At 47.9% G+C, this 15,109-nt stretch overlaps 1 protein-coding gene across 1 annotated transcript in view; it reads left to right on the top strand.

The window, feature by feature from the left end:
- PIGU (phosphatidylinositol glycan anchor biosynthesis class U) overlaps positions 1-14,500 on the top strand; it is a 169,452-nt gene extending 154,952 nt beyond the window's left edge. The window contains exon 12 of the mRNA XM_086932287.1: positions 12,424-14,500. Within this exon, the coding sequence (XP_086788413.1) occupies positions 12,424-12,537 (114 nt within the window). The 3' untranslated portion in view covers positions 12,538-14,500. The remainder of the gene's footprint in view (positions 1-12,423) is intronic.
- The last annotated feature ends 609 nt before the right edge of the window (positions 14,501-15,109 follow it).

Consider the following 15,109-nt stretch of genomic DNA (forward strand, 5'->3'; position numbering starts at 1 on the left):
TTTAGAGACTGCTACCCTTGAAGGGGCAGAACAGCTACAGGAGAATCCAAGCTTGACTAGGTACTGTGGACACAAACCACAGATACTAGAAAGGACTTCTGGAAACCGTATGGTTGTTTTGGGAAGATCTCTAAGAACAGGATCAGCAGGGAAGTTAAATTGATAATATGCGTAGTGCTATGAGCCTCCAGCATCATGTTGTCTGCCCAGCAAGACAGTTGTGGTTGGACCTCTAACGAGGCTTGCTTTTTGAGATCCATGTGTCATGGTACTTCAGTTTTTTCTTCTACATCCTGTGTCAAGTGAGTTAGGGCTTCCACCTACTCTTCTAGTTATTCCAAGACTTTCCATTTGCAGGGTAGATGGGGCTATGCCTCATATGTGCCACCTGCATAGTGTGAGATCTGGACCTAAAAGAGAGGAGATGGGCCCGTCTGATATTGTTGGGACTGTAGCAGTGACTACTCACAGGAGAAGCTTGACCCAACTTTGTGGTAGAAGTCTCCAGAGTCACCGGCGAGAATTGAGACCTGTTTCCCAGAGTTGCAGCAATGGTGGTAGTGGCAGAGAGGCAGTCTTGACCACTCAGTGCAGAGGACCTGCAATGCTACATCTGGAAAGAGAGACTTGCCCACTTCTTCCATTAAGCAGAGGTTTGGGACATCCATGCCTACAGAGTAGCTGAGTTTCTCAATTAAGCAGTAGAGTTCCTGATGCAGGAGATGGTTTTATCCATAGGTAGTCATAAGCTCCTATGTTCTTCATGACCAAGGACCAGAAAAACAGGGCTTGTTGCAACAAAAAAGGGAAAAATAGTCTTGTGACCTGGTTCTTTCGCCTTGGCCAGGTTTAATCACTCTGAATGCATAGGTCCAATAAAGGTGATTTCCATGTGGGTAGTTCCCTGGAAGGAGTTTCACTGCCTGTTAGAAATGGGGGTATCTAGTTGGCAATGGTTTGCACCTTTGTCCAAGTAGGGACCCTTGCTTCTACTCAGGGTAAGGGAGTTAAGCCCTTACACAAACCCTACTCACCCCCTTGGTAGCTTGGCACGAGCAGTCAGGGTTATCTCAGAGGCAACGTGTAAAGCATTTGTGCACACATACAGTAATATAGTGAAAACACTACAAATGGACACCACACCAGTTTAGAAAAATAGGAAATCTTTATCTAAACCAAAACCAGACCAAACGACAACAATCCACCATAAATATGTCAAGATATCATCAAAAATAGGTTATTCACAAAAAAAGCATGTAGCAACAAATAACTCCCTCTGAGGCTATTATGACGTTGTGACAGATGAAAATTCCAAAGTACAGCACCAACCGCGCCATACACAGGCTGGGCAGGAAGCCACAGTGCCCCTAACAGTACCTTGGCAAACTATGAAATCAACCACGGAGCATGGCATTGGGGAGGTGATGAGACATTGTCACTGGGTGGCGTCTGTTCCTTGCAACCACAGGGGAGATGAAGCATCTGTTCTTTACTGCGAGACACGAGCGGTGAGGCATTGATTTCTTACTCTTGCCGGAGAGATGTTGTCGCGTTGGCAGCAATGCATCGGTTCCTTACGACGATGCGGGGTCGATAGATTCCGGAGGTCACCCATGGCAGATCTCGGCTCCGCGATGATGAAGCACCGGCATTGGTGAGGTCAGGGCTGTGGTGCAAGTCGGGGTGGTGCGTCGTGAGCGTCACAAGCGATTGCCTCGGCTCTGATGCAGACAGCGGCCTCGGTGACGGTGTCAGAGTTGATGGGGTGCAAGGTGGGGCTGCGGTTAAAGTCGGCGATGTGTCGTGCACTTTCCGAGCGGTGCCCACTACTTCGATGCAGCTCGCTGCATCGCTCGCTGGTGTCAGTGTTGCGTTTTACATCTATGGTAGCTGAAACAACAGTTCCAGGTGCAGCTGGACAGAGGAAACGAAGTCTTTGCGTCCCCGAGATTTCAGAACAGGAGGCAAGTTCTACACCAAGCCATTGGAGCTCTTCTTCAAGCAGGATACACAGCACAATTCAGTCTTTGTCCTCTCCTTGGCAGAAGTAGCCACTGTAGGCCAACCCAGCAGGGCATCCACACAGCAATTGGGCAGTACTCCTCCTTCCGGGTTCTCGAGCTCTTCTCCTTGGCAGAGGTTCTTCTTGAGTCCAGAAGTACTCTAAAGTTCTGGGGTCTGGGCCCCAATATTTAATACCACATTTCCTATGTTCTCTTGTGGCAAAAAGTGTCTCCGCTCAGTCCAAACCAGTTCTGTCCTCTCTGACCCAGCTTTAATACAGGAGGTGAAGACAGCATTGTACAGAGGAGACATTGCCTATTCAGGTGCTAGTGAAAACTTCTCCCACCACTCTAAATGCAGACCAGACCTATTCAGCCCAACTATGAGACACCCAGGAAAGGCAGGACACACTCCAACTCCCCTTGTGGCTGTCTACAGTGAATGCACAACCCCAGCCCCTGTCACTCCAAAACCACACAGTCAATGCACAAACCAGTAGAGGCACACAGAATGGCTAAACAAGAAAAAGCCTTCTTTCTTAAAAGTGAAATTTTCAAACACACAATTTAAAAAGCATCTTTACTAAAAGATGTGTTATTAAATTCTGAGTTTAGAGAGCCTAAACCCCATTTCTCTATCTTGTCCCAATGAAAAGTTATACGTGTAAGATGTTACAAATAAACTCCCATGTTACCCTACGGGACAGATAGTCTATCAATAGTACAAACCGAATTGCTCAGAATTTCACTATCAGGACAAGTCACAAACACTAGTACATGTCCTACCACTGCACCCTGCACACAGGGCTACCTTGGACCTACCTGAGGGGTGTCTTACATGTAAGGAAAGGGAAGGTTAGGGGCTTGCAAGTGGGGGCACTTGTATGATCGACATGGCAGTAAAAACTGTGCGCAGATGCGGCAGCGGCAGGTCTGAGACACCTTTGAAAGGCTACCTGTGTGGGCATAATGGTAATGAGAACAATCACAAGTTTACCTTCTTCAAACAATTCCGTTTCTAGATGGATAGTTTCTTGTATAATTCTTTCATCCCAGATGGCTAGGCAACCCCAACCTGGTAGATATAAAGCACATTCCACACATGGAAAGTGTCATATCCTATCCCCTTGGTTTGTTCCTGACCTCCTCCCTTCTCCTCCCGCCACCTTTGGTAAAATGAAGTAAGGAGGGATGCAGCAAGTGAGTTCAAATATCTTTAATGTAAAGTAAAGAACTTTACACCTTCAGCTTGCCAGTCCTAGGCGCACCTCTGACTGGCCAGGAATCTTACCAACATTCTAAAGCAGCCTCCATCTGAGGATTCTACGGTGGAACCAAAGGTGACGGGAGGGGAAGGAAAGTCAGGAACGAACCAAGGGGACAGGATATAACAGAAAGGCTGCTACAATAACTCTTCTTAGAAATTTTCCATTTCAGAAATATGTAAAGCTGCTACTTGGCGATCTGTTTGTACCTTTACTAGACACTGCTGTCTGAATTCAGACTCCGGAGCAGCTACTCAAGTAGGGCAGCCTTCTTTGAGGAACCTCATCGGGTGAATGTTCGAGCTGTTTCTATTTCTTTTCTGCTAATTTATGAGATGGGCTTGCAATTCTGTTCAGAACTTATGACTATTGATGAGGCTCCCCTGGAAGAGAAGGAAAAGTTACTCACCTTTAATGCTAGTTCTCTTCCAGGGGAATCCTCATCAGAATCACAAGCAACCCTCCCACCACCTCAACATGGACTACTACAGCTCTCAATAATGTTTCACCCAGGATCCTCTAATTTACGTAAACATGATGTGACTTAACTGTCTCCTATGAGGCATGATGGGCTATAGGGGAATTGTGAACTTCTTAAAGGCACAGTGCCACTTTGTCTCCCCTGTACTTTACATTGCAGCCTATGGGCTACCATGTCACACATTTTCCTTCCTTTTCCTTTTAAAAAAGGTTTGTGAAAGATTTTCTATTTGTCATTTTTTTATCAGTGACTCATTTTTATGTAATTGGCCTTTTAAGATGAAAATTCAATTACATCTGCCCATTTGTAGCATTTTTATTGGCTGCAAATACACATGTAAAGTACTGTTCTATAAAGTTGTATATACATATATGTATAATTTTGAAAAGTGCTCCGGGACTCCTGCATGTGGGCAGTACTAATCAGTGCTTATGATTTTGATGAAGATTCCCCTGGAAGAAAACTGTGATTACAGGCGAGTAACTTTTCCTTTGTGACACAAGTGAGGCAATTGTGTGTATGTGACTGCGTTTCTGGTACCTTTTGCTGATGCGCCATTAAATATGCCACCCTCCACACCCGGGACTGGAGTTTGGAGCCAACCGTTAGCCTGTACCATGACAGTTGTGCATTTCCTAACAAAAGAGGGCACAAGTTAAATAAAGCAATCTTCAGAAGAGTGGTTGGAGTTGGGGTGGAGCCAAAAATCCCAAAGAGAAAAGATGGGTCAGAAAACATGCAGTGTTAAAAGGTACCATCAGGCAGTACTTTAAAAGATATTTTTAGACGAAAACCGTTCTTATTAAACGCATAAATCTCAATCTGTTTCTGAAAACGGACAGAAATCTAGTCAGAAACTACTTACATGAGTCAAAGTTGTAAAGGAGGTGATGATGCCTGCCAATGAAGTTGTCATTTTAGGATGTAGCTCTCAAGAACAAGTTTTGAAAGAAAAAAATTTACAAGCATGAATTATGAAGTTTGCAAAGTTGAGCAAACAATCGAAGAACTTGACACAAGGTTCAAGATAGTAGTCAAGGGCTGGGTGAAAGACAGACAAGAAACTAGTCTAAACAGTAAACGTATTTGATGTGGCAGTAGCTTAGGTGTTCTCTGGTACATGATAGACGTGATCAGCATCTAAGAAGGGATGTTTTATGTTAACATGTGTACTCTCCCTTGTTGATTCTGGAACGTAAAGCTCTATACCCTTTTTTAGGTTTCGACCTGGCCAGAGCAACTGCGTAGCAGTTGCTCCACCCAGGGCGAAATCTAATGTTATCGCAATAATGGGGACTTGAAACCGCCCCTTCTTCCATTGGCTAGCTCCATAAATGGAGGCTAGCCATTGGAAGACATCAGCGTCAATCACTTTCTCCCGGTCAGAACGCGAATCGTGGGCGTTTCTGACTCTTTTTTTAAGTCCCGCCCCTTGATGCCGTATGTCCCGGGCCGTGCTGTGATTGGCTGCCGGCCCGGGACACCCCAGTGACGTCATTCCCCGGGCCCCGCTGTGATTGGCTGCCGGCCCGGGACCTGAGTTTTTCTGAAGTGCTTTCTTTGTGTATTCCTCCCGTTGCCCACTATGCCGCTCGACTTGCCGCGTGGAGTGGACCGCTGAGCCTCACTGAGGTGGAAGAGAAGCCGATGCATCCTCTGCAGGTCCGCTACGGGAATTTGGAGTTGGACGAGCTGGGGAAGGAGCTGACCCCTGTAAAGTGGTGATGTTCACAAAGCACATATTACAACCCCCACCCAGGTAACGAAGGGGGGCCGTTCCAATAATAGAGTGCAGTTCGGCAACTGTCCCCTTCACTAGCAAGAAGCTCATAAGCTCCTCTCCCCGTTCTCTGTATTCTCATTACTCACTGTATGCTATCATTTTAATGGTATCCTGTACCCCCATATCCCCCCCAAAAAGTATTAGCGTGTCTCATGAATCGGCGCCCAAGCGACCTTGGCGCCTGTCACTTTCGGGTGTTTAAGGGCAGACAAGTTACCCTGCAATAGCCAATGTGTACTAGTTCTAGCTTGATAGCAATTTGCGGGCAGTGACAGGGCTTCTCTGGGTTTCTAGAGCACGTAAATGCTAGAAACAGGGCCATCGCACCCGCTGCGTTCTTGGCTTCTAAAGGCAGTGCTGCAGGGCGGAGCTCGTAATTATTTAATACCTCAGTTTAAGAAATTATGACAGTGACTAATCGAACTGGCACCTGCAGGGAGTTCCTAATGTACGTGCTTCCTTCTCACTCTACTCAGCAGCATTAGGTGTGCACGAGAGCGTGGGGCGCTAATTTTACTCACGATCATGTGTCAGTTGCGACACTGACGCATAAAGTACATACCGCTCGGATGCCAAGTAAAACTGAACTGAGACGTGCCTAACAGGTTACGTGAACCTGGAGTGTTCTGTAGTGGAAAGATGGGTGTACGCTTGCTCGCCGAGTATTAGCGACCTTTGCCAAATACGGTATTATGTTTGGGTGACTGTCGTGTTAAAGGTATCTTGGCACCGGTATGTACGTCGTTTACCTATCGTGGGTTGAGCCTTCTCAGAATCCAGCAACGTGACTAGCCTCAGCGGAAACACTTCAGGGGAAATAGCCACAAAAGAATAAGAGGTGAGCACCTCCGAAAGCACTGAGTTGGCAGAGCACCAAGCCTTTTCCTAGCCTCATTTTCCTCTGCGCAGACCTCCCAGCTGGAAATGTTTTCATGCGCTGTACTCTACTGTGTGCTGCATTTGTGTTTGGATGAGTAATCATTTTTCATGATGCAGTTGCAGAGGTCGCTGCTTTCTCGGATCACATGTTTTTTGGCCGCGCCATTCTTAAGTGTTGCTTGTTGGTCCCTAAATCTGCTATAACGGAGTTAGAATAAGGGCTGCAGGACTGGTTTGTTTGTGCTTTGGATCGTAGTGCTGCAGAGGTTGAGGATTACAAGCCAAAGTATACACTGTGCTGAGCGGCGGTGCGGAGGAATGGTGGAGATCCACTTCCTGCCTGGGCACGTCCCGGTGTTAGAGGTGAAAGGTGAGGGAGTGGTGGTGAAATTTGGCATTTTGCTAGTTTGGCCAGCACATATATTGAAAGGGGGTGTGAACTGCTTCTACGCCCACCTGACTAACTATACTCGTTGTTGACTGTATCACCTTATTTGCCATAGTGCCCCTCCCCATTGAACATTACCCCTCGTTTAACACTTTTTGATTACAGCTTCGATATAATCATCACTTGTTTTGAGCCTGTTGAGGATTGTGCGTTGCTTTTTTAGTGGGACATTCTGTCGTGATTGACTTTGTGCTTGCTGTTGGTTCGGTTCCTGCTTGCAGTAAAATCATTTTTTGATATGTAAACTAAAAGGAAATAAATCAGTCTCAGTGCCACAGAGTCACAGATTACAAATGCAGCGGAACACTTCAAACAGACCTACTGAAAACACATAAAATAACTCAAAGAGACGAAGGAAAACTGCACTGGAGGCCTGGGTTTAATCATTTGCTTCAGAATCACTAATTCAGAGGTCGGTGACTCCAGTACTACTATTGACCCCTGATCACAACTAGGGGCTAACTCTGTTTCCGATGAAAACCCCTGTTGTGCCTGAAACGGATTTAAATCAAGACTGAAATTACGCTTGTTATTTGCCCATGCTCAAATTGCACGCCCACACTGTTTGCCAATAAATGTTCATTCGGTAAAATCATGATGAGTACCTTCATTGCAAATGGTGTAAAATTCCGATTTGTACACCAAGGTGAAAAAAAAATATCACTTTACATTAGCACATAGGCATCTGGTTAGGGGTGCAATTTTCCACTCGAATCAGAGTTCGACACTTTGAAATGATGAAGAACACGATTAGTATGCTATTACCCGCCTTAGGTGTGCACAAACAGTGCTGTCTGTTATCAGCCACGGATGGAAACACACTCGCTCCCTCTCACACACAAACTCTCACACACACTCACTTATTTTTGCAGCGAGATTGCTGTCGTTTCTTTTATTTGCAATGTCAAGATTAGGGAGAGCTCCCCCAGGGCCTAGGCGCATGACGACTTCTCCACGAATTGTTCTGTGGAAGAGACACAAGGGGGCGCTGTGCTTGCTTCCCTGCCCCATGGCTGTGCTTGCTTCCCTGCCCCATGGCTGTGCTTGCTTCCCTGCCCCATGGCTGTGCTTGCTTCCCTGCCCCTGGCTGTGCTTGCTTCCCTGCCCCCTGGCTGTGCTTGCTTTCCTGCCCCCTGTCTGCGCTTGCTTCTCTGCCCCCTGTCTGCGCTTGCTTCCCTGCCCCCTGTCTGCGCTTGCTTCCCTGCCCCCTGTCTGCGCTTGCTTCTCTGCCCCCTGGGTGCGCTTGCTTCCCTGCCCCCTGGCTGCGCTTGCTTCCCTGCCCCCTGGCTGCGCATGCTTCCCTGCCCCCTGGCTGCGCATGCTTCCCTGCCCCCTGGCTGCGCTTGCTTCCCTGCCCCCTCGCTGCCCTGCTTCCCTGCCCCCTGGCTGCGCTTGCTTCCCTGCCCCCTGGCTGCCCTGCTTCCCTGCCCCCTGGCTGCGCTTGCTTCCCTGCCCCCTGGCTGCCCTGCTTCCCTGCCCCCTCGCTGCGCTTGCTTCCATGCCCCCTCGCTGCGCTTCCTTCCCTGCCCCCTCCCTGTGTTTCCTTACCTGCCCCCTCGCTGTGCTTCCTTCCCTGCCCCCTCACTGTGCTTCCTTCCCTGCCCCCTCGCTGTGCTTCCTTCCCTGCCCCCTCGCTGTGCTTGCTTCCCTGCCCCCTCGCTGTGTATTGTATTGTATTGTGGCATACTTGTATAGCGCAACCTGTCACCACCAAGGGCATCCTGGCGCTTTGACCCGTACTCAATGAAAACAGTAGCTCAGCCTATCCTGGGAAAAAGATAAGTTTTTAAAGCCTTTCTAAAGGATAAGAGATCTCCAAGGCTTCTCAAGGATATAGGCAGAGAGTTCCAGAGTTTGGCTGCCGCTACTCTGAAAGAGCGGCCCCCCATCCTCACTCTCTGGAATCGTGGAACTACCAGTAGCCTGGATGACGAGGAGCGTAAAGCTCTAGATGGACAATACCAGGCAAACATTCGCCGCAAGGGAATGGGGCCCAGGCCATGAATAGCCCTGAACACAATACACGCTGCTTTGTAGCGTACCCGTAGATGAACTGGCAGCCAATGAAGTTCTCGCAGTGCTGCCGTAGAAGAACTGTGGTAGGGGCGAGAAAGGGCAAGTTTAGCAGCAATATTTTGCACCCTTTGCAACTTGCTCAGGAGTGTTACCGGGGCCTCCAGAAGTAGTGCGTTACAATAGTCAAGTCGACTTAGGATGGTACAACGCACTACTTCTGGTCTGGCTTGCACAGGGAGGAGAGGAAGGACCTTGCGCAGCATGCGAATCAGCATCATACATGTTGAAGAGGTCTTATTCACATGTAGATCCAACTGCAGGTTAGGCCCAAAAGTGACGCCTAAATTGCGCGCTGATTGTGCCGCAGACACCGTCTCTGAGAAGGACGGAGGCCAGAAGTCTACTGGGAGATCGCGAGGAACTCGATCGGTGGAACAGTGTAAGACCTCCGTCTTTGTTCCGTTGAACTGTAGCGAGTTCAACCGGAGCCATTCCGCTGTCGCCTGCATGCACCGGTGAAAGGTCTCCAGTGTAACTGCATCCTGTCCCTCCAGAGAAAAAACCAGCTGGGTATCATCCGCATAATTAAATGCGGAGATACCGAAGGTTTTAATGAGCTGGACTAGGGGGCGGAGGTAGACATTAAAGAGTATGGGGCTGATGGCCGAGCCCTGAGGTACTCCTTGTCCCACTCTCCGCTCCTCTGAACTGAAGGGGGGTAACGAAACCCGTTGCTGACGGCAGTCCAAATAGGAGATTAACCAATCCCTGGCCTTGTCACTGACCCCGCACTCCTCCAGCCTAGAGATCAGGGTGGGATGGCTGACCGTGTCGAACGCGGCCGACATGTCGAGCAGCACCAAGAATGCTGCCCGACCACTGTCGACTCGCGCCCGCAGATTGTCTAGCACGGTCACCAACGCGGATTCCGTCCCATGCGCTGGGCGAAAGCCGAATTGCGTCTCATCCAACCAACTGTTCCCTTCTAGGAAGCTGGACAGAGCGCGGGTGACCAGCTTTTCCATAATTTTAACCGGAAAAGGGAGCAGGGAAATTGGCCGGTAGTTAGAGAGGCAAGCAGGGTCGAGCGTAGGTTTTTTTAAAAGCGGAGATACCACTGCCTTCTTCCAGCAGCTTGGAACAGTAGCTGTCTCGAATGACTGACAGCAGATGGCGTGCAGGGGCTGGGAGAGGTCCTCTTGAAACACCTTCCATAGTCTTGGAGGGAGAGGATCCAAAGGCGAACCTGAAGAAATCGTCAGGGCTAAGTCGCCGAACTCCTTCAGGGATGGAAGGGGGAAACTACTCAGCTGGGGTCGACTGGCCTCGCTCGCCGGAGCTCCCAAACTGAGAGCTGGCTCCAAGGAAGGAGAAAAGGGACTCCTCTGCTGGGGTCGACTGGCTACGGTCTCCGGAGCTCCCAAGCAGAGAGCCTGATCCAAGGTGGGGACGAAGGGGCCACTCAGCTGGGGTCGACTGGCCTCACTCGCCGGAGCTCCCAGACTGAGAGCTGGCTCCACAGGAAGAAGAAGAAGGCTACCCTGCAGAGGTCGACTGGCTACAATTGCCGGAGCTCCCAAGCAGGGAGCCGAATCAGGGGCTGCGAGGGAAGAACAGTTCAGCTGGGGTCGACTAGCCGCAGTCGCCGGAGCTCCCAAGCTGAGGGCCTGATCCAAAAGAAAGAAAGGAGGGCTACTCAGCTGGGGTCGACTGGCTTCTGCCGCCGGAGCTCCCAGGCTGAGGGGCTGCTCATCTGGTCGGGGTCGACTGGAGGACGTGGCCGGAGCTTCCTGACAGAGATTGGTAGCCCTCTGCAGGGGTCGACTGGCCATCTCCTCCGGAGCTCCCTCCTCAGTGATGGAATTCCGTGGGTCCTGCAGACCTGCCAGGATTTTACGGATTTTTTCCTCAAAGGCATCCGCAAGAGAGTCACAGAGGATTGCTGTGCTTGCTCTCCTGGGTGTGTGGGTGTGTGTGGCTCTGGGTGTGTGGGTGCGTGTGGCTCTGGGTGTGTGTGGCTCTGGGTGTGTTGGTGTGTGTGGTTCTGGGTGTGTGTGGCTCTGGGTGTGTGTGGCTCTGGGTGTGTGTGGCTCTGGGTATGTGGGTGTGTGGGTGTGTGTGTGTGGCTCTGGGGTGTGTGTGTGTGTGTGTGTGGCTCTGGGGGGGGGGGGTGGCTCTGGGGGGGTGGCTCTGGGGTGTGTGTGTGTGTGGGGGGGGCTCTGGGGGTGTGTGTGGCTCTGGGGGTGTGTGTGTGGCTCTGGGGATGTGTGTGTGGCTCTGGGGGGTGTGTGTGGCTCTGGGGGTGTGTGTGTGGCTCTGGGGGTGTGTGTGTGGCTCTGGGGGTGTGTGTGTGTGTGGCTCTGGGTGTGTGTGTGTGTGTGTGGCTCTGGGTGTGTGTGTGTGTGGCTCTGGGTGTGTGTGTGTGGCTGGCTCTGGGTGTGTGTGTGTGGTAGTAATTGCTGTCTGCTGAGCTCGTCCAGTAGGGTACAATAGGTCTTACATTTGCGAGAGATTAAGCTGTTGGCAATGTAAATTACAATGCCATTTTTTTATCTGTTTTCAAAACCAACACATAAATAACATTTTTGTCATTTACAATGCCAATAGCTCCAACTTTTACAAAGGCGAAACCGTTGCATTGTAAATGCTTGTTTAAGTTGTGTCTTATATGCATTCTTGGATCTTCTGTCAGTGTTCCAGTGCATGATTGATGTAATGCAGGACGGATGTGTTCAGTGTATTCCACCACTTCAGTTTGGAGAAATAATTAGTGTTAGGGCTGAACCCTGAAGAACATTCTCCTCCAGCACTGCCAGAGCTTTAATTGAAAAAGACACACAGATGATGGAGGGAATGCAGAGCAGATCTAACATTCACACCCACTCAATAGATCTGGATTAAATCCATTGCTCTTTTTCTCACCATGTCACTCCAGTTTAGACCCAGCCACATGCAAATGAGTCTTGACCCTGTGCCTCATGGAAACAGTCCAGCCAGAACTACCATGCCAGGTCCTCCCTGGACCGGAAACAAACATCCTGGGACATGTTTCGGGGCATCACCCCTCATCAGCCAGGCTTTCTTGAATCCAGTGACACTGAGCCCAGGACCCACGTCTGGGCATTTCCTGCACACTTCGAGCACGAAAGCAAAAGAGACATGATTAATTTAGGCCCAGATCTCTGTACTGGGGTGAATGTATGACGTCATTCATCATTCTGTTAATCGATTGTTCTTTTTGCAGAGCTTTAATTGAAGCTACTTCATTTGAACCTTCCTGTCCATACATGAATGCATAAATAATCTATAAATTTAACACATGTAGATTGGCCAATACTTGCTACCTTGATTGAGTCATATAGTTAATTTTTATTATCACTCCCACTTCTGGCTTTTAAATATTCCAATATGGGGGAACCCCTGAACCAGAACATAGTGCAGAACTCAAAGGGTTACAAACCGAACCTGCATCTGCTCTTAGATGTTCTAAAATCTGACCACCACAGCTATTGACACAAGCGCTAATTGCTTCTTTTATTTACCCGCAGATCCTACTGGTTTCCGATTATTTTTACGCCTACCTACGGAGGGAGTACCACCTCAGCCACGGCCTCTACCTGCGAAAGAAAGATGGCACAGAAGCGGCACTGGTGTTGAAGTAAAGGGACACTAATCGGGCGTGGTCCCGGGAAATGGACGTACTCGGCCCGGTGGCAGGGTGAAGCCACACGGTGGTGGTTGGTTGCCTGGCAGAGCCTTGCCAGGGATCGTACTTTATCCGGAGCACTGAAGTTTGTTTCCAAGGGTTGAAAAGTGTTCCTCGTACGCACTGTGGAGGGTGATTTCTTTTTTTATAAATTTCAGAATAAAATATTCTGTGAACTGGATGAGAACTGAAAGACTTGAGCACTGAATGAGGAGACAGCCTTTTTACTTGTTGCCCAATCAGTATAAAAGCCAGCTGAAATGGCTTGGGTGCATTTTTTTATTATTTTATTTAACTCGAGGGTTGCCTTCCCCTCCCTGCCCCCCATGTCTGCCGTCTGCACAGGAATTAATACTTTTCTTTGAGTGTTGTATTTGGCCGATAGCCAAACCTCTCCCTATGTAGTAACGAGAGGGTAAAACGGGCGCGATTCCAGTCTTGAACAATGTTTATTTTTCCCGGAACAACCAGTTTAATTTTTGTACATGTTTTACACAAACAAGATATTAAAGTGCGTGGGGAACGAAGAGGGGGTATGTCGATGAAGCCATTAATTGTCGCAGAACAACAATACTGCCGTTGTTTAAAATGTTCCAATAGTTCGTCTACGGATGTCACACGCAAGGTTCCCCTGTGCGTGCTAAAGGACGCACTGCATTCTCGGTCCTCACAGCTACTGGCTGTCTTATGATGACGTTAAAGCCTCAGAAGGACGTACCCGTGGAGTGGGATTTAACCACACGCTGAGATGCTGGGTCAGGGTGTTCTTAAAAGAGGGTTCTTTTTGTTCACACATAAATTTGTATATAAAACCTTTTTTTCAGATACTTCCAGATGTCTCGACAACTTTTTCTTTTTTTTTTTTCTTTTTTTTTTTTTGTTGCTGTGGTGCAGTTGCCAGCATTTTACTTATTTACATTTTGGACAATGGCGAGATTTCCATTTCATTCCATGCCTTGCTCTTAGCCACAATCCCTTGGCCAGGAATGACTTAAAACTCCACGTCACTCCATCGCCCTTGCTGTTGTCATTACCATCTGTTCCTATGATGTCATAAACTCAACGTAACCACCAAAACCTCTGAAATGTGCATTACCTGTTTGATTTGGATGAGTGGTTATTCCTCTCACAGCCCTTTCACTATAAAATAGCAGTGGTCAGATATTACTTTGTAACTTAATTACGTGTGTATTTAATTTTTGAGAAATGCTGTCACTTAGCAGATTATTTATACCTCTCACGTAAGTGACAGAAAGTCCCTTATTATTAAGTCATGAGACATCCCTACCTCCTATGCAATATTATTTCAGTAAATGTAAGAACCCCAACAGACAGGCTCGTGGCAGGAATCTAAAACCAGGTCAGACAAGCTTTGTACACTATGACACCCTTGGCCATGGGAGAAGACAGTGTCTTCCAAGGACCAAGGGTCACAGGTCTTGCCTGGCCTTTAGAGAAATGTTCCAGTGCAATGTATGGGAGTTTAGCAGTTGCAATGACAAATTGCTCCTCTCCCAAGTGCTTTTATCAGCACTGTGCTAGGGCGAGCATGTACTTGAAGTATATTTTCTATAGTATTCTGGCAATTTGAAATTGATCCTACGTAGTTTGAGGAAAAGCACCCAGAGAAGAACTTTACTTTAAATAAACTTGAAATAATGAGTGAAGCAATGCACTGAACTCAGCACCTTATTGCTGGCAGTTTCTTTGGTACTTAATTAAGTTCGTGTATTTAGAAAGCACTATTCACATATAATTGTACATTGAAAAGTTATTATAAGCCTGTGCATTATTTTCCTTCTGTGTGTATTCTCTAAAAATGCTGAAGACTTTTCTTTGACCACATTTAGTATTTATGATGGTTTCCTCACCAGTTGATTGTATCGAATTTGCATTTAATAAATTTCTGATTGTATAAAGCTGACTGAGCATATCACATGACTTGTATGTGAAAAACATCTGTTATCTAATGTTTTCCAGTAGGTCAATCCAACAGACCTTTAAGCTGTGTACACTTAATTTCCTTGCCACATTTGTCTCCAGCTGTGGCCAGGCTTATTCTACCAGCACACTGAGCTATTAAACAACCTTAGCTGATTGAGGCTGCTGGGCAAGGATCTGGCAAAAGCTGTTGCTTGGCTAGTTTCTTGGCACAAAATGCCCACAGTAGGCCAAATGCATGGGATTCCATGCAGACAGACAGAGCACTTCATTATAACAGTGCTCCTTTGGAATAGCTTTTTAAGTATTGAACTAGAACAGCAGGAACATTATACCATAAATACAAAATGTGTAGCCTCTTGACTCATTCTTAATTGGCATAGTGTAATGTAAGTGGTGGTGGTAAATTTAACTCACTGGTCCTCTTAGTGGGCTGTTTCTTTTTAACTGAAGAACAAATAAAAGCTGTGCACCCATCGGAAAGCTACATTTCCAGGCCCCTTGCCATACCTTCACCTTGTAGGACCACCCCTTTGCTAGCCTTTGGAATTCTACAACTTTTACTTTCTCAGCATGCAGTATCACAG

The sequence above is a fragment of the Lissotriton vulgaris genome, chromosome 7 (genome assembly GCF_964263255.1).
Source record: "Lissotriton vulgaris chromosome 7, aLisVul1.2, whole genome shotgun sequence".
NCBI lineage: Eukaryota > Metazoa > Chordata > Amphibia > Caudata > Salamandridae > Lissotriton > Lissotriton vulgaris.